The sequence below is a fragment of the Apus apus genome, chromosome 6 (genome assembly GCF_020740795.1).
Source record: "Apus apus isolate bApuApu2 chromosome 6, bApuApu2.pri.cur, whole genome shotgun sequence".
Classification (NCBI taxonomy): Eukaryota; Metazoa; Chordata; class Aves; order Apodiformes; family Apodidae; genus Apus; species Apus apus.
The window spans coordinates 1,456,275-1,483,132 of NC_067287.1; the positions used below are offsets into that span (position 1 = coordinate 1,456,275).

Consider the following 26,858-nt stretch of genomic DNA (forward strand, 5'->3'; position numbering starts at 1 on the left):
ATTTGAGGTGGCAGAGCAGGATTCCAAAATGGAATAAGACCTCTAGGCTTTACCACAAATCTCCTTGGGAAAAGCCAAAGCCTGCAGTGCTTGAAGAAGCCCCGGCTGCCTTCCACAAGGCTCCCAGTGACTGGCTACCTCAACATCAGCACCTCGAGGTGCCCTCAGCAAACCAGCTTTTGTCCTTCAAGGCAGGACGCTTCCCAAGCCAGGCTGGATGGGGCTGGGAGCAACCTGGTCTCGTGGAAGGCATCTCTGCTTCGAGGCCCCTCTTGAGGATTCCTGGAACTGGAGGCACACAGCACTGCACGCCCGAGACTTTTCCAAGGGGACAAAACACACACACACGGCGCGGATTTCAACCCACAGGGCCGAGAAAACCACCTTTTAGAGCAGGGCCACCCGGCCCCTCCAGCCACGCCAGTCCCAAGCGCGGCCTAAGAGCTGCAGCTCCTCCTGGGCCCACCTCAGCCCAGCAGCCCCGAGCCCGCCGCTCTCAGGAACGGCTCAGGCGGCGGAAAGCGCGGGCGGGCTGGGCCGGGAGGCCCTGAGGAGGGATGGGGGGGGCCCTGAGGAGGGATGGGGGGCACCCTGAGGAGGGATGGGGGGGCCCTGAGGAGGGAGGAGGCCCTGAGGAGCAATGGGGGGGCCCTGAGGAGGGGCAGGAGGGCCCTGAGGAGGGATGGGGGAGCCCCAAGGAGGGAGGAGGCCCTGAGGAGGGAGGGGGGGGGGCCTGAGGAGGGATGGGGGGGCCCTGAGGAGGGATGGGGGGGCCCTGAGGAGGGATGGGGGGGCTCTGAGGAGGGATGGGGGGACCCTGAGGAAGGGCAGGAGGGCCCTGAGGAGCGATGGGGGAGCCCTAAGGAGGGAGGGGGGAGCCCCAAGGAGGGAGGAGGCCCTGAGGAGCGATGGGGGGGGCCCTGAGGAGGGATGGGGGGGCCCTGAGGAGGGATGGGGGGGCTCTGAGGAGGGGCAGGAGGGCCCTGAGGAGGGGCAGGAGGGCCCTGAGGAGGGATGGGGGAGCCCTAAGGAGGGAGGAGGCCCTGAGGAGGGGTGGGGGGGCCCTGAGGAAGGGCAGGAGGGCCCTGAGGAGGGAGGGGGGGCCCTAAGGAGGGATGGGGGGGCCCCGAGGAGCCTCCTCCCGCCATCTCGGCCTCCCGCCCCCCCGAGGAGGCGCTACCACCGCGGGCCGCGGCGGGGGGGAGGGAGGGAGGAAGGAAGGAACCAGCACCAGCCCCGCTCGGCACCGACCAACCCCAAGCCGGGGGCGGGGGGAAGCGCCCAACGAGGCCGAGCCTGCGGGCCGGCGCGTACCACCCGGCACAGGGCGGTAGGGGAGATGGGGCGGCACCTCCCTCCTGGCTCAAGCGGCCGGGCAGGAAGGCGCCGGCGCCTCCCCCCTCTCCTGCCGGCGCCGTTGGTGCCGCCCGGCCCGCAGCGCCCGCCCCCGGCCCACGTGAGCCGTTCCCGGCGTCCCCTCGGCTCGGCCCCGCCGCAGCCGCTTCCCCCCGCGCCATCCCGGCGGGCCTCTCCTCCGCTCCTCTCCTCCTCTCCTCTCCGGGAGCCACCTCTGCTCGCCGCCCTCCCTCCCTCTCTCTCTCTCTCTCCCCGCCGCCTCGCGCTTCCCGGCGGCGGGAGCTTCTTCTTCTCTCGGGGGCCACCCGCGGGGGAGAGAGAGTAAGCGGCGAAGAGGCTGCGGGCGGTGGGGCCGGCCGCCAGGATGTCAGGTGGGGACTCGGCGGCGGCGGCGGCCACCGCCTCCCCGCAGCCGCTGCCCTTCTCCCTGCCCAAGCCGCCGCCGCTGATGCAGCTGACGCCGGGGGACGCCGTCCGGCCCGTCAGCGCCGCCGCCGCCGCCGCCGACCAATCACCGAAGAGCAGCCGGCTGACGGGCCGCCCTGATTGGCCGGCGGGGAAGCCAGTCAGCCTGCTGGCCCCTTTGCTCCCGCCCCGCGGCGAGCCCGAGCCGCTGCTGCCCTTCGGCCCCTCGTCCCGCCAGCCGCTCCGCGGGCGCCTGCTGGGCCGCTGCGGCGGGGGCAGCCTGCTCAGCCCCTCCATCAGGCCCGGCGGGGTCGACCGTGGCTCCCTCATGGTGAGTGGGGAGCTCTAGGGGTGGGTGTGTGTGTGGGGGGGGGGGTTGGTGGCTCCGGTCCCCGCCATAGAGGCACCCCCCGCCATCCCTCCCCCGGTCCCCTTGTGTGTCTGCGGCGGGGAGCGGCTGTTCTGCGGTGTGAACAGACCCTCGGGGGGTTCCGCCTCCGCTGTGTGGGGAGCCCCGCCAACGGGCGTAGGGATGAAGGGAGCGGAGGTGAAGCCGGCGCCGCGGCCCCTGCCTCGGGGTGGGTGTGGGGGTGTCTCTGTGTCTCTGTGTGTGACGTGCCCCCCCCCCCCCCCCCCCCCCCCAGAAAGCAGCCCGGTGACACGGTGCTGCCCTGGCCGTGCCCTCAGGCCCTGCCCCGGCGGGGTCGAGGGCTGCGCTCGGGAGTTTCAAACCTCGCTTGGTTGTTCGGGATTTCCTGCCGTCAGCTGCCCGTGCCCCTTCCCCCCCCCCCCCCGAGGCTTCTAGGAGAGAAAAGTCATAGGAAAATTGGGGTTGGGTGCATGAAAAAGAAGCGTTGCTTAGTGTTGTGGGTTTTTTTTTTCTGCTAAGGAGCCTTCCAAAGTGATGTTTCGATGAAGAGTGGTTTTCGTATCCATACACCGGTGCGCTTTCCTGGCATAGTTCTGTGTGTGTGTGTGAGACACGGAGGGGCTGGAGCGTGTCCAGGGAAGGGCAAGGGAGCTGGGGAAGGGGCTGGAGCACCAGTCTGAGCAGGAGCAGCTGAGGGAGCTGGGGGTGTCCAGCCTGGAGCCAAGGAGGCTGAGGGGAGACCTGCTGGCTCTGCAGCTGCCTGAGAGGTGGTTGGAGCCAGGGGGGTCGGGCTCTGCTCCCCAGGAACAAGGGATGGGACAAGAGAAATCAGCCTCAAGTTGTGACAGGGGAGGTTTAGATTGAACATTGGGAATAATTGCTTCCCCCAAAGGGCTGTCAGGCCCTGGCCCAGGCTGCCCAGGGCAGGAGTCCCCATCCCTGGAGGGGTTTCCAAGCCCTGGAGATGGTGCTGAGGGACACGGGGCAGGGGTGGCCTGGGAAGGGTTGGACTTGAGGATCTTAAAGGGCTTTTCCAACCAAAATGATTCTTTGGTTGTATAAGTTTTTTTGAAGTAAAATACTTTCCAGGGTTTATTTTCAGGTACTTTTAGAGCTGTTGCTTTTGACAAGAATAGAAAGCTCTTGATATCTTTTGATAATCTTAAAAAAGAAAGAAAAAATATCCGTGTCCGTTTTGGTCCTAACAGTGTGACTGAGCCGAGGACTGGTGGAGCAACAGGTTTCAGGGGTGGTGGTCAGTGTAGGAGCTATTTCAGACCTGGACATCAGCAGTAGAAGATACTTTGTGTCTCTAATTGACTTTGTGCCACAGGGGTACTTGCCCTAATTGTAACTGTCTGCAAGAGCTCGCAGAAATAGTTGCATTCCTACAAATGTAGCATGTTTTTCTGTGACAAACCATAAGATTATGGGGCATTGTTGTTTTTTGATTAGTTGTTTTTTGTTGTTTTTTTTTTTAATCGTTTGGCTGTTGGTTTTGAATTTTGAAATGGATTTTTTAATGACGCTTAACGAGAGGAGCTGGATCAGTGGATGACCTTGCCTGCTGTTTTGCAGCCTCCATCTCAAACTGCCCAAATAATTTCCAGCTTGGTGCTGAGCCTCTCTTTGTTGTGAATGCTTTTCTGGGGGTTTGGGTTGTTGGGCCTGTGCTGATTTTGTTTTTTTCCTCCCTGGTTGTTGCCTTTCAGATGGGACACCCGGGCATGCCGCATTATCCGCCCATGGGGATGCACCCTATGGGGCAGAGACCCCCAAACATGCCCCCAGTTCCACACAGCATGATGCCTCAGATGATGCCCCCCATGGGAGGACCACCAATGGGACAGGTAAGGCAGTGGTACAAGGTCTGTTGTTGTTGTTGTTTTTTTCCTTTCTTCCCATCGTGGTGTCAAGTAATCCCTGAGGTGGGTAAGTCATCCAGAGCTGGCAAATGGTAAGGTTCATGATTTGGGAGATTTTTATGTCACACTTCTTATCCGTGCAGAAACCCTTCTCATTTGTAACAGGTCATTGATGCTCTTCATTGGAACTTTAATTGTAAATAGCTGTAGGCATGAATCCAGATTTGGCTTTTCATAAGGGTTTTTTGATGGTTTCCTTTAGATTTTGAAGAAGGTCATCTTACTGATATGCACTAGAAACATGAATTAGTGGCTATTTTCAGAGGTAGAGAACATCAGATGTCTTTAATTCTTGGCTAACTTATGTCTACTCAGATGAAAACCTTAGGGCAATGCAAGGGAAGAGATACTTACGATTTGAATGGCAGCAGAATTCCTTCTGGAATCCTAGGGGGGGTGTTCATAGGTCTGTGGATATACACTTGCTGCTGTTATGTGGTGGAGGAATAAACTTGGCCATTCAGATTGGCAGGTGTGAACCTGGGCTGGCAGGCAGAGCAGCCAGAACCATATCTGTGCTTTTCATCAATTTAAAGCTTTTATTTGGAGTGATCAAAGATCCTTTCCCATGTGGGTTCTGATTAAATTCTGAACTTCTAAAAGCAACAGTTCTCTTTCTGGATGTAATAAATGCTCTAGTGATACTGCCTGTGATGGTGGTTTACAGAAGTAGAAACCCAGTGTCACCAGCTAGACCAGAGCAGAAGGGTTAATCCCCTGAAGACAGCCCACAAGGTCATCCTGGCAGCTCCATGTCCTCCTTTGCAGCACCTGGGTTAGAGTGTGTGTCTGGTTTGTTTTTTTTTTTCTTTAAACTGATGTATAAAGGCTTGGTGGGAATTTCTCCAATATGGCTCAGCCTGTCAGAGCTTCTGGTGTTAAAATATTGCAGCTTTAAAAGATGAGGAGGTTTTGACCATTAGCATGGTAGGTAATGGCTTAAGTAGCAGTTCTGTTCTCCTCTACTGAACAGTTCTTTTGTAGCTTCTCTTCCACTGTTCTCCCTCTCATGTGTTGGGTATTTCAATCTCTGGTGTTCTAGTGAGCACTGCAGAGAGCTCAGGACTTCCTGGTAGAGGCAGAGCAAAGAGCTCCAGCGAAATGGTGTGGGAGAGGAGGCTGGGGCCTTGGTGACCCTGCAGCCTGAAGGATGGCACAGGGTGGTGATGTTCTCACACCAGACTGTTGTGCTGGAACTGTCAGCCCATGCTGACTCGTATCCTTCAATGATAAGCTCCTTCTTCCAGCAGACACCAGAGGTGTATTTGTGCAGCTTTGAGGAATGGGATGTTTTGTATCTTGTTTATTCCTTGCTGAGGTGAACCCCTGTAGGACAGGTACTTTGCATGGAGAAAAAGCCCCTCTTCCTGTGAATGATGCAGACAGCTCTTTTGGAAGTGAATTTGCTCTCCTTCCCACTTTTCTTTTCCTTTGCTGACTTCAGGCTAGTGTTAAGCAAAAACCATGCAGTGTGCAGGGTTTCTTCAGGACCTGAGCCAGGGCTTTTAAGAAGTCTCACCTGCTCAGAGCCCCCCTAGTTGCCAGTAGCAGTGGGGCAAGAGTGCTTTCTTCTCCTGCTTCTACAGGATGGCCTTCCAGTCTTCCCTTCCTCCCTCAGCCTCCCAAGAAAGCCTTGTGGATCTGAGGGTGGAGCAGTAGCCCTACCACATAGCCCTCTCTCCACACAAGATGCAAGATGAGGAGAGTGGTAACCTGGTGCTCCCTGAAGATACAGGGGGGATGGGGTCACTTGGCCAGCCTGCCAAGGACCAGAAAGGTAAAGGGGCATGACTGAAAGGTTGAAGGGGGTTGACTTCTCCAGACCTGTTTGGGATGAGTGGCCAAAAGTTCATGCTCATAATGACCTAAATTCTATCTTTTGCCCATTTTTCCACTTTTTAATGGCTTAGTAGTTCATAAAAGCCAGGATTGGCAAGTATGATGGGAACCATGCAAGGTATTAAATGCTTTTTCAGCATTATTTTGGACATCTTTTCAGTGCACAACTTCAGTGATGCATAACTTCTGCATAACTATAACTATTTGGGCAAAAGCTAGCTTATTTGAGTGGCAGTCCTGGGGTTTTTTGGTCTCATCAGACTACCCAACAAACTCAGATACAAATCTAGGCTCAAACTTTTAATTTCTGTAGTGTGGTTGTGTCCCCATTACCCAGTTCACACTGTTACATGGTTTAATGTTCTATGTCTATATTAAGGGTTGTGGGTTTTTTTCCAGACCTTTAAAAAAGAGTTTGAAATTGGTTTAGAGCTTTCATCCTTAAATTTAATAGCTCTCTTCGTCTTGAAGTTGTTTGCAGAAGTTCATTGTTCTAGTGTCCCTGTAAAGTGTCTCTTCCTTTTTGTGAGGTAAGAGGAAAGGGAGACAGGTTGAAAGTTGTCAAAAAGTGTGAGCAGAACTAATCTTAGATTCTGAGTTTGTTTAGTTTGTGCCTGTGTGTCCTTGGAATTCTGCAGAAATCTTTCCTAACCTTTATTCTTCCTGCTTTAACTTAGGATTTCAGCAATAGCTTATTAACAGATCACACTAATTTGCTCTTGTTCTTTTGTAGCTTGAATGGTCTTTTTTATTAATATTTCCTGTCAGTCTTTGGAATACTGTAGACACATTCCTAATGTCCCTTTTGTAGGATTGTCATAAAGGGAATGAGAATTCTACATGCCCATCTTCTTTTTTGTTGCCAAGTGCTTAAGGGTTTTTTGGATTGAAAACTAGTAACAGGTAGCTGTTTTAAGTAAGAATAAAAGAAGACTTATATGTTATGGTATTTTGAACATAACATACATCTGAAATACAATGTAATTCTAGATGCCTGGGATGATGCAGTCAGTAATGCCTGGAATGATGATGTCCCACATGTCCCAAGCTGCCATGCAGCCCACAGTTCCGGTGAGTCTATCTCAGCCTTTCAAGGTTTGTCTCAGGTCTTTGTGTCAGTTGCTGTTGTTGCTTTCGTGTGAGTGCACCTTTCTTTTTGTAATTGGGTTATGGAAAAGCTCCTGCTAATTGTCATGAAATTTTATCTAGCCCTTGAGTTACTGTAAAAAAGATCTCTGAGAGGGTAGAGTGAGTGATACTTAGTGCCCTGTGGATTTTTGTCACTCTTTAAACTCTGTTCTGTAGCTGTGTCTGCTTTTCCCATCTGTTTGCTCTCTGGATTCTGCTTCCCACTCTCCTGGCCCCCTCCCCTGTCCCTTACCTGCCTGTAGCTCTGCAGGAGCCTGGGTGAACTCTGGCTGCTTGGAGGGAGGGCTGATGGTCTGACCACTATATATCTGATTTTTCCTAAAAGTTTCTGTAATTCAGCACTTTTAAGATACTGAGTAAAGCTGCTGAAATCAGTAGAGGTGTGGAGGAGTTATTTGGGTGGAAATGCAGAGGGAAAAGTGAGCAGGTATTACAGATTAAGTCTTTGTGAAAAGGAAAAGGCTAAATTTCATTCCTATTCACATCATTTTTTCAGAGATTTAAACTAACTGTATGAGAGCCAAATAAAAACACTTAAAACCACTTACATTTAGAAATTAATGATTTTTTATGTTCTTTACAGTGCAGACACTACATCCCCAACTCAGGTTTCATCCTCAAAGAACTGAGTTTTCCCATAGTACTAAGCACAAAACCTTTGTTTACTGATGTTGTTTATTTTATAAAATAAGTTGGTTAATACTCCACTTTTCATTAAGGGCTTTGCAAAATTAGCTCACCTGCTGCTGCTGTCTCTATAATGAGATGTGAGTGTCTGGTATAGCCTGAGTGTTGTTTGAGTCAAAGGCAGTAGCTCCTTGGGCACATTTCTGGGAGCTGTGCTTCATTCATGCTTGAGCTCATGCAGCTGCCTCCTAATGCAATGAACATTTTAGAAGCTGCCAGGTGGGAAGGATGTTAGTGATTTTTTTCCTCCATTTCCATCCAGAAGTTGTTTGGAATTTCTGACAAGTGATGCTCATGGAAAGTTTTGAAAGAATTTCAGACCTTTAGGGAAAAAAAAATAAATCTGAAGAAGGCTATAGCATTGTAGTTCCTGAAAGTGATTGTGAAAGGGAGATTAGTGCTCTTATAATGCACAAATTGGAATGGAGTTTGGAAAATAAACATAGGCACAGGAAAAGAAACCTGTCAGAGGGTTACTGGAGAGACAGATGTAACTGTGGCCTTGCTTGCCTGACAGTGCTTGTGCTCATAGCCGCAGATATGTGCACACACAGCAGCTGGAATTTTTTAATATACAGAACTCACCTGGTTTAGCCCTGTTGGATAAAATAAAACATGATTGATCCAATATTATCTCCATTTTGTTTAACAAATTTTGTTTTTTATTTGAGGAGTGTTTTGTTAATAAAGTTTGTAGAAGACAGCTGAAAGATGAAACTGAGCAAAAGATCACAGAACCACACAGAATCACAGAATGGTGGGGGTTGGAAGGGACCTCTGGATCATTGACTCTAACCCCCCTGCCAGAGCAGGATCCCCTAGAGTAGCTCACACAAAAGCACATCCAGATGAGTCTTGCAAGTCTCCAGAGAAGGAGACTCAGCAACCTCCTTGGGCAGCCTGTTCCAGTGCTCTGTCACCCTCACAGTGAGGAAGGTTCTCCTCATGTTTACATGGAACCTCCTATGCTCCATCTTGCACCCTTTGCCCCTTGTCCTATCACTGGACATCACTGCGAAGAGCCTGTCTCCGTCCTCCTGACACTCACCCTTAACTTATTTGTGAACATCAATGAGGTTGCCCCTCAGTCTCCTCAAACTAAAGAGACCCAGCTCCCTCAGCCTTTCCTCATCAGGGAGATGTTCCACTCCATCATCTTTGTGGGTCTGCACTAGGCTCTCTCCAGCAGTTCCCTGTCCTTCCTGAACTGAGGGGCCCAGAACTGGACACATATTCCAGATGTGTCCTCACCAAGGCAGAGCAGAGGGGAAGGAGAACCTCCCTCAACCTACAAACCACATTCCCTCTAATACACCCCAGGTTGCCATTGGCCTTCTTGGCCACCAGGGCACATTGCTGGCTCATGGTCATCCTCCTGTCCACCAGGACCCCCAGGTCCTCCTCCCCTACACTGCTCTCCAGCAGGTCAGTCCCAAATCTGTTCTGTTCCATGGGGTTGTTCTTCCCCAGATGCAAGACCCTACACTTGCCCTTGTTGTATTTCATGCGATTTTTCCCCACCCAGGTCTGGCTGGATGACAGCACAGCCTTCTGGAGTGTCACCCACTCCTCCCAGTTTGTTGCCATCAGCAAACTTGCTGACAGTGCCCTCTGTTCCCTCATCCAGGTCGCTGATGAATAGAATGGATAGTACTGGTCCCAGTACTGACCCCTGAGGGGACCCCACTGGATACAGCTCCAACTAGACTGTCCCACTGACCATAACTCTCTGACATCCTTCCTTCAACCAGTTCCCAACCCACCTCACTCCCCCATCACCCAGACCACACTTCCTCAGTTTAACTGGGAGATGGTGTCAAATGCTTTACTGAGATGAGAATCAGCCACATCCACTGCACTAAACTTGCAAGCTGTGTTTTTGCCTACAGAAAAAGAAAGAAATTGGCAAAACTACTGGAGTTGTTAAGCTTTTTCTTTAGTTTGAAAGAATTTCTTAAAAGGGTGTCTGTAGGAGCTGTGGTTGTTCAAAAGCAGTTTTATGAATGCAATGCTGATACATCCAAAGGCTTTAGAATTAATTATGTAGAATAATAGAATTATTTATTTGGGAGATAAAGATGGAACATGGGCAAGGGACCCCCTGGTGGAGTTTGGTGTGTATTTTGCCTTTCTGAAAAGTAGCTTGGTGTTCCTAATTAGTTCTTTAAGGAGCAGTAATGATGAAGTGGGCAGTGGGAAGCATATTGAAGGCAGCAGAGCATTTTGGTGCTGAAAGGGCTTGTTTGGATACTTTCTGTATTTATGGATGGTTTAAGTACAGTTGCACTCAGTGCTGAAATGTCTGTTGATTGTTTTTACAGCCAGGGGTGAACAGTATGGATGCCCAAGTAGGTAAGTGGAATAAATTTGTTACCATTTCAAACTATCTAACCAAAATTAGGTGACATATTTAAAAATAACATATATTTTTTTTCTGTAAAATGGGATTTAGCATTTCAGTAGCTGACATCTTCCTTCATTCTGGGAAGTTTATTTTTTTTTTTTCTTTCAAATAGTGATTAATTAGAATCTTCATACAGAAAAATAAAGGAATCAACCCCTTCTAAAATGATTTTTCTTTTTACATTTTGTTCTTTAGGAGTAACACCTCCTGGAACTCAGGTACGTGTTGTGGTGCATACATGGCTTTATGGCTTTAGAAGAAAACCTTGTATCTCTTTTTCCTTCTGCTATGGAGCTTCTTTGCTTATTTGACTGTCAGTCTGTGATTAATGTCAGTAGTTTAGGTGTGTTTCCTGATATTTGCACTAGTTTCTGAGCCTTGAAACCTCTCTTGTTTCTAGTTCCTCTAGTATGCAGGACAGTGAGATGTTTGTCCTGATGTTGTAGGTCTTTTTGCCTTGCCCGAGCAATAAAAAGAGAATAGCCTGTATAGTTACCATAATAGTTCTGAAAACACAGTGTAGTTTGAAGAATACCAAGTACTAACCTCAAAAAAAATGGTGATCACCACTTCAGTTTTGCTACAGTTTAACTTAATTTCTCCTCTGCCTCCCCCAAATCTCAACATTATTTGAAATTTGCTTTTGTGAGTGTCTCTTTCCATGTCTGGGGGGACATGGCAGGAGTTGGTAGCTTACATAGGGGTGAATATTGGGTGGGTTGCATGGGAGGTGGTCTGCCAGAGGTTGAACTTGGACTTGAGAGGAAGTTCCTCTTCAGTCACATCCAGTAACTGAAAGAGAGGAGAGGAGTGAAGCTGTGTTCTTCCAGCCCTGATTTCAGAGACTTGATACAAACTGGTGATAAAAGAACAGTTGAAAGGTGCTCCCAAGTTCATCTTAGACTTCTGAAGTCAGAACCTTCTCAAAGGACTTTTTTTACTCTTCATTTTGAAAGCGAGAGTATGCTTCTGGGACTTCCTCTTGAGGTTGTTGGGAGTCTGGTCACCTTCACTTTTGCTTTCTGTGCTGGTGGTACCTGCTGCCCCGGGTTGCTGAATGAGAGAGGGTGGGAGAGACTCCTCATAGCTCTCGTTACAAAGCATTACTTTCTTGAGAACAATACTTAGATGTGTTTAGGTTTTAGCTTGCTGTCTTTGCTGCTGAATTTCTTACTATGTTGAATATACACATTCAAACCCAACCATTAACCAGCGTGTCTTTTCAGAGCTCTGTTTTGTTTCGCCCTCAGACGACACATCCTGTAGTTTGCGCTGCCCAGCAAACGGCCACAACCAACAGTTCTGTTAGTGAAGACCACTCCAAACAGGTTTATCTGCTTTCCACTTGTATTCAGCTGTTTTAGTGGCTTTTGGTGGCACCTCGGCCAGCAATTACTCTTCATCATTAATGGTGTCTTTTCTTTTTCCCAGAAATCTACGTGGACAGAACACAAATCACCTGATGGGAGAACATACTACTACAACACTGAAACAAAGCAGTCAACCTGGGAGAAGCCAGATGATCTCAAAACACCTGCTGAGGTAACCTAAATTCAGAGGAAGATGACTGTCCTGTGTGAGCTTGTGTGAATTTACTAGCCTAATTATCATGCAGGAGGATAGCTGTGCCAGTAGATACTTTTCTTGTTCACTGGGAGCAAGCTCTTCAAATAAGAAATGTTGCAAAAAAGGTGTATGTGGCACCTCTCACTTTGGTAGAACTTGAGGCTGCAAAATGGGTTCTCAGCAGTTTTCCTTAATTTTTAGGTAATTTTTTCTTATTAAAAAGATGGCATTCTGTAATATTTAGTGATGTGTTTGTTTATCACTAGGAAGGCTTTTTCTTGGAAATTAAATACCTTCTGTTCCTTGATCCTGAATGAATTTCTTGGCATAGTGTTTGTCTCTGTGCTTTTAATTTTCAGACACCATTGTAAGTTTGATTTTATGTTTTGCTTTCTGTCCATTAGCAACTGTTGTCTAAATGTCCCTGGAAAGAGTATAAATCTGATTCTGGAAAGCCCTACTACTACAATTCCCAAACAAAGGAATCACGCTGGGCAAAACCCAAAGAGCTGGAGGATCTTGAAGGTAACATTGAGAGAAGTGAGCAGGGGGGGTGGCAGGGAGCTGGGAGCTGTGCTTATCCATGACTTTGGCAAAAACTTGGTATCAAAGCACCTCCTTTTGGAACTGAAATCTGCTGCAATCAGCTGTATGTAGCAGAGGTGAGGCAGCCTGAGCTTTGGATGGAGCAGCCTCCTCCTCACTTAGCGCTTTAGGTCTTTCCTCTGTGGCAGCACAGGTGGCAGCATCAGCTCCCCCTCGTGTCCCTGAGCAGAAATGAATCAGGATGTGACAGACTCATTCAGGGCTGTGGGCACACTCTGCTCTCTCTGTTAGCCCGTGGTAGTGCTTCCAAGTCTCCATTTTAGGGCTTTGTAGGGTTTGGCCCTTCCTGAGCCACCAATCCTTTGGCAACCTTTAGGAATTTCGGATGTGTGGAGCAGTTCAGGTGAGGGAAGGCAAGAAGCAGAGGGGTGACTCTAATTATCCTGATCCACTTGGAAACCAGGGTAGAAGGGTGCTGGGCCTCTCTAAAACAGGGCAGCTTATCACTGAGCAACTGGATTAGTTTTGAAAACAGTAATTGCTATTTCCTGCTCAAAGCAGCAGTACTGACTGTCTGCTGAAAGCCAAAGTTCTGTGTGAAACTTTGCTTAGCTGTCAATTTCCTTTTAATTTTAAATTTAAATTTAAAATTATCCTGAGAATTTTTGTGGCAAAAATATTAGTGATTTTTTTTACTGCCTTTCTGTATTATAAAGGCAGTGTCTCCTCTTGTACAAATGTCATGTTGTGCTGTGCTGTTTTTCACTCTTAGCATGGTTTTGTGGGGTATTTTAAGGTGATGAAAGAAATCTGCAAGATTAGCTGGGCTAAGAAATGAGTATTTTTTAAAAGGAATACAAAGAATAAGCATCAATGACTGTTGGAATAAAAAGGAAGGAAAGATCTGGTTCAGTAAATAGTCTTAAAAATAATAGTAATAGTTAAAAATAAAAGTAACGGTTCTTAAAAATGGTCTTTGGAATAATTTTAAACCAAAAAGTTGTCATTTATATGCTCTAGTCTTTAATGGGATTTCTGAATTTTGTTTGAGTCTGAATAGATTTCAGTCTTTAAAGGGCACAAATATTAAAATTATTGATAGTAAGAAAAATATTTCAAGCTGTGCCTGTACTGCATCATGTTAAGTGAGTCTTTACCTTGCATACATAAACTACTTTTGAAGCTATATTTTGATTTGTTTTTTCCTTTTCTCCTCTAGCAATGATTAAAGCTGAAGAAAACAGGTATGTTTTTAATGGTCTGCCAATGTTTTTTACTTCAGGCTGCCTGCTTCCTAAAAATGAGATCTGTTCCTTGAATCTTGAGACATTCTCCTTGCAGCTTTAAATTCCAAATGGTGGCTTAATATATAAAAACTGAAAGAGCGTGTTCTAGGTCTCTTTGTAACTGAAGGGACTGATACACAGTTCCAGTCAAGTTTTTATTTTCTCTGAGCTAAGATGGGTTTGTGTTCTTCTGAGAAGTCTTTGTAACTACTCCTAGACCTCTCATTTCCCACTGTATTAACTTCACTAACTTATTTAAACAGCGGGTTTCTCTCAACCACCAAGTTGTCTCATGCTTGTGTGTGACTGTCCCTGGTTTTGACCCCTGTAGTGTCAAGCCTGACGACTCCACTCCAGCAACGGCTGCTTCAGCTGCTGAGGCAACAAACACAACCACCACAGCCACCACTGCTGCTGAAACAGCTGCAGCTGTGACCACCACCACTGCTGCTGCTGCAGCACCAGCAGCCTCGGAAGGGGAGTCTGCTGCAGCCTCTTCTGGGGCAGAAAATGAGAATTCTGGCACGGCGACAGCTGAGGAGCAGGGACAAGCAGCTTCTGCACCTGCTGGGCAGGACCAGAGTGGAGAAGCTGCAGCTAATGCAGCAGATGACTCTTCCAAGCAAGAGGCCTCAGGAGAGTAAGTGAAATTACAAATCACGTGGCTTTGCTGCAGTTTTGTGTTTCTTCTAGGATCTGGTTTATCTTCAGTTGCAGGTGCCCAGGCTGCTTTGGCAGTGAGCTGTTTCTTCACTGAAATGTGAGCATGAATCATAGAATCAGAGAATCCCAGACTGGTTTGGGTTGGAAGGGACCTTAAAGATCATCTAGGGACACCTCCTACTAGACCAGGTTGCTCCAAGCCCCATCCAACCTGCCCTTGAACGCTTCCAGGGATGGGGCAGCCACAGCTTCCCTGGGCAACCTCTTCCAGTGCCTCACCACTCTGACAAGAATTTATTCCTCCCCTTCATGTCATTCTCAGACACAGGCTGGCTTTTTGGTAGAGTTTTAGCTGAAGCAGATACATAACCCAGAGAGTTACTGCTCAGTGATTCACATCTTGCTAAATTATAAGCAACTAGAACCCAGGTCTTAGGATGGCAAGAGTAGAACAGTAAGAAAGAGAGAAGGAAGTATTAAATCTCATTTTAGAAAAATTATTGCCCTCCCCTTGCCAGCCCTCTTTCAAAGCTGTCAAACTCTACAGAGGACATGAGTAGCATTGAACATTCCATACATTTTCCATGGCTCTAAAGGTTTCCCAGGGTAACATTATATACTTACCCTGTATGTTTCCTCTTCCACAGACCTGTGCAATTGGCTGTCGTTAGAAGGAAGGGCAATCCTTAACACACCTTCATGTGTTCCACCAGAAATGAGATCCTTTGGCTTTTCATAATGGCCAATTATGTGGAGAATTAGAGCTTGTGATTTTTATAATTCAAACGACAAAGAAACATGCTGTGAGGGACTACAGCCAGCAGGGCATAATTTAGAGCAAAAGGCCTATTTTTAGGGACTCTGCTATCCATTTTTATATCACATCTAAATTAAAATATTCCTGCTAAATTTCAGCGTTAGATTTTTGTGAATAATTTCTAGGTAACTTGAGCAGGTGGCCAATTGCATAAGAGAGAATATTTTTCTGCAGTAGTTTGCTTTTATTAATCAGTCTTGTGTGGTGTCTGTAAGGAAGTCTTGTACAAACTGTGGTGTTTCTCATGTGTAGCATTGATACTTTTCTTTGACTTGCTGTTTTAAAGACACAGTCTCTCTGGTTATCATGGTTTATGACTATTCAGTGGCTCTAACTTAGGACAACAATTGCTTAAATAATTAAATCACTGATTTTTATATATAGTGCTGCTTCAAAGAAGGAGGACGATGATGCCCAACCAGTTAAAAAAACCTACACATGGAATACAAAGGAAGAAGCAAAGCAAGCATTTAAAGAGCTGTTAAAAGAAAAGGTATTTCAGTCAATTACTCTTAATGCTTTAAAGAGCTAAAAAACCTGCATTTGCCAGAAATTGCTGGATCTTTTTTGTGTGTGTGAAGAGTTTGTCACTGTTGTGGAAGAGGACTTTTGTACTAGACAAGAAATGGGGAAAAGACTTATTTATCTTTGTTTTAAAGGTGGGGATGAAATGGGAGCAAAATGAGGCTTTGGTTTTCCCTCTGAGTATATGGAATCTGTGCGTGGAGAGTCAATATAGTTGTGTAGTAGCCAAACTTCCAGAAGAATTGACTGTAGAAATGGCAATAATCCCCAAAGTTCCTTGTTTCATTTTCCTTGTTGACTGTTAATATTATATTGGTTTTTTAATTGTGACATCAGAATGTTTTCTTAACCTCAACAGTTTAGTACCTTTTTTTTTTCCCTAAGGGCTATTTTGTAAGGAATTGGTCATTGTTGGATGTTGATTCCAAATCTAATTAGTTAATGATTTCATGTTTTCACAGCGAGTACCGTCCAATGCTTCTTGGGAGCAAGCTATGAAAATGATCATTAATGATCCTAGATACAGGTACTGCTTCATTCTTTCCTCCTTAAACTTCTACACAAATACCTGCCATAACTTTTTATTATTTTAGTAGATATTTGTGCATATGTGAGCATGTAGCATTGTCAGGGAACTTAGTTCCTTGCAAGAAATGCAAGTCCTAGGCTGAATTTTTCATTTGGAGAAGATGTGATTCTTTGGTTTTGTTTTTTTTCATTTAATTCCCTTTTGTATAATTGACTTTGTTGTTTCCTTTTTCTTTGGCATGAAGTGCTTTGGCAAAATTAAGTGAAAAAAAGCAAGCCTTTAATGCTTACAAAGTTCAAACAGAGAAAGAAGAGAAAGAAGAAGCAAGATCCAAATACAAAGAAGCTAAGGAATCCTTCCAGCGTTTTCTTGAAAACCATGAGAAGATGACATCCACCACCAGATACAAGTAAGAGCAGTAAGAAATGGAGTTCCAGCCTTTTAAGGTTGCCATGTTAATAATAATCAAGTCTTGCTCTTAGGGAATGCTAACCTTAATATGTGCTAAGCCTGCAAAAGCCACATTTTTTAACTGTTTCCTTTGTTTATAAGAGATAAAAAGATGGCACAGAAAATGTTTCCCAAGATTGAAAATGAGGGTGATGTCCTAAGAAAGCATTACTACTTACAAGCCAGTTCATGAATGTTACTGTAAGCTGATGGGGCAATTTAAGCTGATGTTCACCAGTAAGTGGTTGTATGCTTTTTTTTCTTTGCTTTGTACAGAAAAGCTGAACAAATGTTTGGGGAGATGGAAGTCTGGAATGCGATCTCTGAGCGTGACCGTCTTGAAATTTATGAAGATGTCTTGTTTTTCCTGTCTAAGAAAGAGAAGGTAACTTTCTTTCAAACTTATCTTTTCACTTGTTATCTGTAAATTAGTTTCTGGCTCTTAGGAAGGAAATCCTACAAGCAGGGCAGTTGAGAGTGTTGTTCAGGGACAGTCACAATGTGAACAGTAGGGGAGGGATCTGCAGGAAAGGCCTGGAGAAGCATCTGAGAATGTTGCTGCTCTCCTGTGGAGCATACACTGCTTATGGGTTACAGGTCAGCTTACCCTCTGCAAAGGGAGAGGGAAAAGAAGGGAAGGGGAATTGTGAGACACTATGGATAGGGAGCTCCAGTTTGGCAAGTTGTGATGGGTCCAGAGACCAAGGGAAAAAGCATTAGTGGAAGTCTTCAAAACTGTAACTGGTTTTGTTGAGTTGAATTTGGAGACATTGTTCCTTATTTCTCATTGTACAGTACATGAGGGGTATGGGACAGAGTTAGCAGGGTGATGAACAGGTTCTGTTCCTGCACAGTACACAGCTGCAGCAGTGGGACTGACTGCTGCAGGGTAACATTTTGGAGAGCAGGGTTTCCTGAGAATCCATCTCTCTGGCACTGGGCAAGCATGTTGGGAGCAGCTGGCTCTGGTTAACTCTCCCTGGTTCATTGCAGTCTGCCAGGCAACCCCTGGCTTGACTGTGTGTGGCAGATACCACAGCAGTTCCTTTGAAAGGTCTTTGTTTTCATTGACATTTTATTGTTAATTTTGCAATGTGCTCCATTTCTAGTATGCAAAAATTGCATGTAGGTCCAAATGGTGTTGCCCTGCTTTATGTGTAAATGAGAGGTTAGTTTTGTGTTTTCTTGGAGAACAAACTTGAGGGGTCGTATGTTTTTGTCTGTACAAAACTAAGAAAAAATATGCATTTTCTGCTCAGGAACAAGCCAAACAGTTAAGGAAGAGGAACTGGGAAGCTCTGAAAAACATACTAGATAACATGGCTAATGTCACTTACTGTACTACTTGGTCAGAGGCTCAGCAGTATCTGATGGACAATCCTACATTTGCAGAAGATGAGGAACTTCAGAGTATGTAAAACATCCATGTGTTTCTTTTGGAAGAGGGGATGGGTTTGTCTTCAGCAATGGAGGCTCCTGACTGGGTCTGGCTTCCTCTTGCCCAGTCCTGAGCAGCTATAGGAGCTGCTGAGCAGACCTGTGTAAAGGATCCTGTCTTCTTTAGTTCCTAGGAAACAGAATCAGCTTCACAAATCATGACTGATTTATCTTAATGATAAAGCAAAGGATAACCTTTTTGTGGGGATTGAACTGCCTTAGGAATTGTTGCCTTTGAAATGTGAAGTAGTATTTGACAATGCAGTCTGTGTTGCAGTTGCTTACCCCACCTTCTGCTCGAGTGAGGCCCTGCTGTTTGCTTCCCTAGGGAAGTGACTGGGTTTGCTTTGCTGGAGTCAGAAGGCAGTTTCTCCATGATGAGCACGTTTCTTACAAACGAGCTGGTGCTGTGTTTGAAGAGCACTGTGTCCATTGACACAGCTGCTGAAACATTGGACAGAATGCTCTCTGTTCTGCCCTCCGTGTTTTTAAGACACCTGTGGCGGTGTGGGGAGATGCACCAGCGCTCACACGTGATGTTTTCTCACAGAGGCTGCTGGGCTCTGGTTTGGCAGGGATCATTTCTCCAGGCTGGGTTCTGCTGCTATGCAGATCACTTGGTGTCTCAGTGCTCAGTGAAGCCTCCCCTTGCAGGGCAACAGGCAGCCAGCTCTTCTCTCACAGGAGCTGAACACAGGGAGTGGGGAGAAATACCTGGTTTTTACTCTTGTCACTCTTGTTATCTGTTGCTAGACATGGATAAGGAGGATGCGCTGATCTGTTTCGAGGAACATATCAGGGCACTGGAAAAAGAGGAGGAAGAAGAAAAACAGAAAAGTCTGCTTAGAGAAAGGAGGCGGCAGCGCAAGAACAGAGAATCCTTCCAGGTTGGTGGGCTCCCTTGTCCTGTCCTGGCCACGCCACGTGCTCAGGTGTTCTGTGCAATTTCTATTTCTTGGGGTAGGCTAATGGGTGTGTGTAAGGTGTCAGCTATCAGGGCTGTGGCATTTTGTCAGCTGTGTCCTACATCTGTTTGCCAGGAAGCTGCAGGAGTGGGGGAAAGTCAAGGGAAATGGGTCTGAGCAGAAGGCAAGTGCAGTGGGAACACTGCAGGTGGTGGAGGAAGGCAGGAAGAAACAACAATGTATAAAACTAATTTTCAGTTGTGATTTAACAAAACTGGAGTTCCAGTTATCAGGAGTATCCATTCCAGCTGTTAGCCAAGCAAAAGCATGATGAGTGACAATGAATTTCCATTTGACTTGTGTTTTGTAGCTATTTTTAGATGAGCTGCATGAGCATGGCCAACTACATTCCATGTCCTCTTGGATGGAGTTGTACCCAACCATAAGCTCTGACATCAGATTCACCAACATGCTTGGTCAACCTGGTAAGAACACTGTCTCTTCCAGCCCTGTAGAAAGGAAAGTACAGGTCTTGGATTTGGGGCAGAGCAAAGCAGGGTTGTTTGTATATTTTCTAAATGCCTAAAAAAATGCAGCTCTTTTATTAGAGCTAGCTTTTGACTTATCTAGTTTTTTCATCAGGATCAACAGCACTTGATCTTTTCAAGTTCTATGTTGAAGACTTGAAGGCACGTTACCATGATGAAAAGAAGATAATAAAGGATATCTTAAAGGTGAGAGGGGAAAGTGCTCCATTATGGGGCTGCCTTCTTTTAATGCCAAGTGTATCGTTCAAGTGAACTCTTTGCTCCTGGGAGATGGGATTTCAGTTTGTGTTAATGTCATGTGCCTGAGCTCCTGGCCTGCCTGATGCCAAAGAAGCAATTTTCTTACAGGATAAAGGGTTTGTGGTGGAGGTCAATACATCTTTTGAAGATTTTGTTACGGTCATCAGTTCAACTAAAAGAGCTACTACTTTAGATGCAGGAAATATCAAGCTGGCTTTCAACAGTGTAAGTATTAATGCATAGGAGTGCTCAAACTTCTGAAATCTCTTGTCAAAACAAGAACTGGCATTTTCAATCTATTGCTGTGGCTGCTTTCATAGTATTTGAGACAGGTGCTGTGCTTTATTGTTGCTTATCCTCAAATCAGTTCCCCAAAGACAGATTGCAGAGATGTATCTTTCTTGAAAACATAAACATTTCAACCTGGGAAATTCTGTGCTGGGAATTAAGGAATGTTCTCTCCTTTATATGTGACTTTTCTCGTGAGGTATTTTTTGTGTGTATGTTTTTGGAGTTCTGGCTGGCATTAACTCTGTTGGGGGAGGGACTTTAGACAAGGGCTTGTAGGGAGAGCACGAGGGGTAATGGATCAGAACTGGAAGAGGGCACATTTAGGTTAGACATTAGGAGGAAATTATTCAGTGTGAGGGTGTTGAGACACTGGACAGGTTGCCAAGGGAAGCTGTGGCTGCCCCATCCCTGGCAGTGTTGAAGGGCAGGTTGGATGGGGCTTGGAGCACCCTGGGCTGGTGGGAGGTGTCCCTGCCCTATGCAGGGGGATTGGAACTGGATGGTCTTTAAGACCCCTTCCAACCCAAACCAGTCTGGGATTCTAGGATTCTCTGATTCTATTTTAGATTCTGTTTGAGATCAGAAGTTGCTTGCTTTAAAAAATAAGTAATTGGTTAATTTTCCTGTATGCCCAAGTGGAAAACTCCAAAGGTGAATGGTTTGCTTCCCAAAAACTGCAGTAAGCTGAAGTCTTTATGAATGGTCCATTTTGATACCTTCCAAATGATCTCATGGCTTGTCTGTGCTCTAGCTGCTGGAAAAGGCAGAAGCCCGTGAGAGAGAGAGGGAAAAAGAAGAAGCTCGCAAGATGAAGAGGAAGGAGTCTGCCTTCAAGAGCATGTTGAAACAAGCTACTCCTCCAATCGAGCTGGATGCTGTCTGGGAAGATGTAGGTGTCACACTGAATTATCAGTGTCTCTCCAAATGCCCTGAGCAGGCTTCTTCTTCATGCTCATGTGTTTCTGAGTCAACCTGGATTCTCTTGAGCTCTTAGTGGTTTTGGTAATACAGCTTAGACCTGGAAAAATCATCCTGCCATTCAGTGAGATTTGAGATTTGATGTGAATAACTTCAGTCATAATTTCATTTGAACACAATTTAAAACAAAACCATAAAGCCCTTTAAGCTGACCAACCAACCAACACCACCACCCCCAAACAATAATCACACAAGGCCCCCAGACTTAATTTAAATGGAGGTAGAGCACTCTGCTTAGTTACAAGTCTTAATTTTGTCCTGGATAAGATAACCTTGAAAATCTGTCCTCTCAGAGTGTGCTTTGTATCAAGAAGCTGGCTTTAAGAAGTTCAGCCTTGTAAGGGCAATAGGAAATGGGCTCCAGTTGTGCCAGGGGAGGTCTAGATTGGATATTAGGAAATATTTTTTCACTGCAAGGGTAATTAAACACTGGGACAGGCTGCCCGGGGAGGTGGTTGAGTCTCCATCCCTGGAGGTGTTTGAGATACACGTAGATGTGGTGGTGAGGGACAGGGTTTAGCACTGGACTGGGTAGAGTTGGGTTATGGTTGGTAGAGTTGGGCTAATGGTTGTTGGACACTGTGATCTTAAAAGGTCTTTTCCAACCAGAAAGATCCTGTGCTTCTGTAACTGCACAATGGCTTTTTCAGTCAGGAGAATCCTATGTCCTATATCATTATTGCTTTTATTTCTGAATGGCTGTATTTCACATTAATATTTCGTTCCCATTTTTCTTACAGATCAGAGATAGATTTGTGAAAGAGCCAGCTTTTGAAGACATCACTCTGGAGTCTGAAAGAAAAAGAATATTTAAAGATTTCATGCATGTACTAGAGGTAATTATTATTTTTTTTTTCCTGATTAGAGAACATACAAAAAAATTCCTAGTTGATTTGCCCTTAAATTCTGTGGGAAGGGAGAGGGATTTACCAGAATTCTACTGATTCCTGCCACAGTGGGCATTGTGTGTTACCTAAAAGCAATGGATATTAAAACCTCATCTTGAAAGTAAGGAACTGAAGAAACATGCTACAGTTATTTGATGTTATTTGATACATATTTGTTCTTTTACTCTGCTTCCCTACAAGCCTTTTCAGGAGGTAGGATCAACATTCCCTGCTTTATTTTAGAAAAGTGGTTTATTGCTGTGTTTTCCTACAGAAAGTGAGGGAATTGGAAATAGAAGTTCTGCAGTATTTTACTCACTACACATCTGGAACTTTAAGAACATGCTAAGCTCTGCAGATGTCCTTTGTTTTGCTTTTTACTGCAGCCAGTTTTGCTGCTGTGCCCAAGGAGGAGGATGTGGTTTGGTTTCAGTCCTGATTTTTGGCTGGGCCATGGCACGAGTGAAGCTGCAGCAGTTTCAACCGGTCGTTCTTGTTGAATAAGGAGCTGGTTTTCCCTAGAAAGTGAGACCTGATTTTGCAGCACGTAATCTTTGGGGTTGGTTTTTTTTTTAGGTTTCCTTTTCTGGAGTTTGTAAGGAGTTTTTGAAGTGGCATCCTTTCAGAGCATCACATTTGGCAAAGCCAGGCAGGCAGTGTGTCCCAGGCCATCTCCCATCTTTACCTGGGAAGCACTGGGATCCAGGCAGCAGAAGCTGTGTCTCCTGCCTCCTGGGTGCTTCTTAGTACAACTTTAACGTGGCAATACTGGGTTTGGACACAGTAAATGTGTGGTTTGGTTTTTTTCTTACCCGCTTGTCCTGGTTTAGTGGTCAGGGCAAACCAACACCAGAGGGCAGAATTGCTCCCTCTTCACCCCTCCACCCTCCCAAGGGCGGATGAAAGGGGAATAAGGAAGAGAGACTTAAAGGTTGGAAATTGAAACTGGAACAGATTTGCTGTAACACAGAAAAGGGAGTAACACGTTGGGGGAAGAACAGGTTTATAAACTTAGACAAAATGGATCTGGAGGATGGCAGGAGGAGGTGGGTGAGGGTCTCCTGGGGCAAGGCTGGCTCAGGAGAGGGGCCAGTGGCTCCTCACACCTGATGGAGCTGGATTCTGGAGAGCACCTGGCAAGCTGGAACAACCTCTGAGCAGCAGCAAGGAAGAAGGCACAGGAAGAAAAAGGGGGATGAGCTTCCAGTTCTCCTGGCTTGCATAGAGGATGGCAGGAAGTGGGAGGAAATCCTGACCTCTCTCTGTTCTGACCCTCCCAGATCCTTTAGGGGCCTAAAGACCCTCTCTCTAGTTCCTCTTACAGGCGTCAACACCCTGCCAGGCCACTTAAACCACTGTGAGGCACAGGTGCCTTTGTGGCTGATGAGAATCACCCTGACAGTTCATTGCTGCATCCTGTAGACCACTGGTAACCTTTGCCTTCTCTTGTCCTCCAGCACGAGTGTCAGCATCATCACTCCAAGAACAAGAAACATTCTAAAAAGTCCAAAAAGCATCACAGGAAGCGATCGCGTTCCCGCTCGGTGAGTGTTTCGCGGTGCCTTCAAATCCACTCCTGTCACTGCTGCTGGTCCTGTCACCTTGCTAATAATAATCCCCCCTGGATTTGTCCCCCAAGGGCTCAGAGTCCGAGGATGATGACAGCCATTCCAAGAAGAAGAGGCAACGTTCAGAATCCAGATCAGCCTCGGAGCGTTCTTCCAGCGCAGAATCCGGTACGGGATCTGCTTGTTGGCTTTTAGCTGAGGGCTGAGGGTTTATGGCAGGGTCTTCACCATTGTCCTGCTTTTGTTTCTCCCCTGTGTCTGCAGAGAGAAGTTACAAGAAGTCCAAAAAGCACAAGAAAAAGAGCAAGAAGAGAAGACATAAGTCTGTAAGTGCGGTTGACTTCCTTTGAGTTGACAATCTGACACCTATCTGATGGGTTCAATAATCCTTTTTAGGTGTCTGGGATGATCCATCCAGCTTGGTAAGAGGGACTGTGTGAGGAGGGTACTGGGAACACAGGAACTTTCTGTTCAATGCACCTTTATATTAAACCATTTAGGACGGCTGAATGTGGGGGTTTTAACTGCAGCCAGGCAAGCAGATGGAAAGGGCTGTACTAGTATCCTGGTGTTCGCTGTTTATCATGGCAAATCTTTGGCATTCCCTCTCCTTGGGGGAATCCCAGCCCACCTTTTCCTTTTGCCTTCTGCTGAGCATCATTCCCTGTGTTTCTGTTGTAAGATCACTCCCAAAATGCAGAGGAAGGGACCAGGTCTAGGAAAGAGACATTGTTACTTGTTGCAGGTTTGTACATGGCTGGGTGCTTGGTGCTTTCCCACAAATCCAGCACCCAAAAGGAGATTTTCCATGACATTTATACACAAAACTATTGAGTTAGTAAGTTTCCAAGTCCATCCTCCCTGTAGTGATTGGTCAATGATTTACACAGAATTATCTTATGGTCACATCACTATTTCAACTATCACACATACTCAGGTGAAGTGTCTTCACCTGAGCAGGGGGTCTTTATGACCTGGGGGTGTGATTTTTAGTGTTATAATGACATTATAGTGAGCTAAGTTCACCTAAAGGACACAATATCACAACTTCTGCAGCTCCAGCTGCCCCAGACTGGTTTGACCATCAGTCTTCTTGATTTTAGTTGTTCTTAATCACTCCCTGCATTCCTTAGGTCCAGTTATCTGTATGCACCTCAAGTCTCCTCTGGCAGGTTGGTGATGTACATGAGACACTCCCTGAGCCTCCTGATGGATTGCCTGGTTACTGCAGGATGCCCTTGTTCAGTGCTGCCTGTGGCACCAGCTGTGCCTCTGACTGCAGTTTTCCCTTGTGTATATTTATACAGAGCACATCTTGCACAAAATAACCTCAGCATTCTACATCCCTGAGTTATTTTCCAATGCCTGTGTCTGCCTGAGTGTCAGGGCTGTGTCAGAAGCTCTGACATGGAATGCACTGGAGCATCCAAAGGACCTCAGAGAAGGAGTGAGCTTCCACTCTAGCACTTCAGGCCAAAGAGTATTTTTTTCCCCTGGGTAAAGAAAGCAGTTTGAGTCTCTGAGCTCATCTCAGCTGCAAAACTCTCAAATTGAAGTATTCTTCTGTAACTTCTGAGCAGTGGGCAGTGTTCCCAAGGAGGGGACAGTGACTGTTAGCCCTGAGGTCTGATGTGAGCACCAAAGGGCTGTGACAAAACCAGGGCCACATCAGCTTAACAACACTGTGGAATAAAACCACAGTTGTGCCATCTGATCCCTCACAGTGAGGTTAATGCCCAGGATAAAAGCCCAGCAGCTTTAAAGCATGCAGGTATGGCTGGCTGAGCAGCCATGGAACAGAAGAATGTTTCCCAGATTTCACCTCTCCAGAGATCTTGTGGAACCAGTGGCATTTGTGCAGGGAAGAGGTTTGATGTAGGGCATCCAGGGTGACCCAGCTGGGCAGGCAGGGAGACTGGGGAATGTTCTGTAGGGAACAAACCTCTCTCCCCTTTGCTTTTCACATCACTTCAGTGATGTTTTTGCAGTCTACAGTGCAGGATGTGCTTAATTACTAACCACTTGAAGCATGTGGTCTGTATTTAAATGAAGTCAGACTTTTCTGAGGTGTGGTATTCTGCAAATTAATATTTGAAATATTTAATATTAATCTTTTCCCCCTTTCTTTACACAGGATTCACCAGAGTCAGATGTTGAGCGAGAAAAAGACAAAAAAGAAAGAGAGAGAGATGGTGAAAAGGACAGAGCAAGACAGAGATCTGAATCAAAGCATAAATCTCCTACTAAAAAGCGGCCTGGAAAAGATTCTGTGAGTTTCCCTGTTTCCTCTTTATCTGCTGCTTTGGGCTCCATGTACCTGCAGGGTGCTATGGTGGGGTGTCTTGTATAATGTGCAAGAGCTCTGTTTATGTCCCATTTATGGATGAAAAGGACCACGTGCTCAAACAGAGCTGTACCATACAGGTCCTGTTTCCTCATGTAGTGGCTTTTTATCAAGATGTGAAATTGCTGTTGGATGAAATGCTCCTTCTTGCTGCTCCCTGGTGTGAAGTGGGAGTGAGGCACCTTGTTCTAAGGCAGAGCTGCAGCCTGGCCTGTGCTGGGGCACAGTCGTGTTCCTGGCTGAGCTGCCCTTCTCTTCTCCAGCCAGTTGGCCAGACTGGGCTCAGCAGAGCTGGGCAGCACAGCTGGCTAAACACTGGAGGGACCATGGCACCATCCCAGCATGCTGGAAAATCCCAGTGGAACAAGAGTTCCACAATCCTTGCACTCTTCAAGCTGGGAGGTCCTGTGGGAGCATGTTACTGCAGCCCTGCTGTTTGCTGGGGAGCTGCTGTGTGTAGCTTGTTTTGGAAGGGGCTTAGAGCAGTAGTGTGCAAGGCATGTAAAAGGGTTTGGATGAAAAATACAGATTTCTTTTGGTCCAGCATCTTTGGGATCTCTGGGGGGGGGGGAATTCCTTGCCCTGCTCTGGTTGGTTAGATTGTAGTGGTGTCCTGGATAGCGCCCCTAGGGTCTCACCATCCAAGAGGAGATGGGAGGACACATACCTGCTTTTTGTATCTCAAAATAAGCTGCTGTGGCTTCCAGATGCCTTTGAAAAAAACCAGTTGCCCTGGTGTAACATGGCAGTGTCTGTTGAGAACATGAACTGGTGTGGTTCAGCAGACAGGCTGCAGGAGGACCTCACCTTGGCTGGCATGTCCCCCTCTTCTCCCCACTCCTTCTGGCCATGGTAGCTCCTGAGCAGGGTCTGGAGCAGCCTCCTGCTCCACGTGCTCCCAGCTCTGTCCCTGCTGAGGGCACAGCCTGGAGAAGAGGTGGTGCTGCCACTGACCTTCCTTCTCTCTGCAGGGGGACTGGGACACCTCGGGCAGCGAGCTGAGCGAGGGGGAGTTGGAAAAGCAGAGGAGGACTCTTTTGGAACAACTGGATGAAGATCAATGAGAACATTATTTATACCAAATATGTTTACATTGTGGCATAATAAAAGAAACCAATGTCTAATTCAGGACGTGGGTTCCGA

General features: G+C 46.5%; 1 protein-coding gene across 4 annotated transcripts; it reads left to right on the top strand.

The window, feature by feature from the left end:
• Positions 1–1,617: 1,617 nt before the first annotated feature.
• PRPF40A (pre-mRNA processing factor 40 homolog A) lies at positions 1,618–26,844 on the top strand. Of its 4 annotated transcripts, none has more exons than XM_051623513.1 (26): positions 1,618–2,092; positions 3,844–3,981; positions 6,886–6,966; positions 10,053–10,083; positions 10,331–10,353; positions 11,362–11,463; positions 11,567–11,677; positions 12,106–12,226; positions 13,467–13,491; positions 13,865–14,173; positions 15,398–15,506; positions 16,000–16,064; positions 16,312–16,476; positions 16,794–16,902; positions 17,777–17,927; positions 18,708–18,841; positions 19,230–19,344; positions 19,490–19,593; positions 19,756–19,872; positions 20,690–20,827; positions 21,657–21,752; positions 23,261–23,347; positions 23,443–23,539; positions 23,636–23,697; positions 25,506–25,640; positions 26,687–26,844. In XM_051623513.1, exons 1-26 carry the CDS (start codon positions 1,721–1,723, stop codon positions 26,777–26,779), a joined length of 3,090 nt encoding a protein of 1,029 aa, XP_051479473.1. In that variant the 5' UTR covers positions 1,618–1,720; the 3' UTR covers positions 26,780–26,844. The 4 variants fall into 4 exon arrangements, with proteins under 4 accessions (XP_051479473.1, XP_051479474.1, XP_051479475.1 ...); XM_051623514.1 differs by having other exon boundaries at positions 19,502–19,593; XM_051623515.1 differs by having other exon boundaries at positions 11,386–11,463.
• Positions 26,845–26,858: the final 14 nt, after the last annotated feature.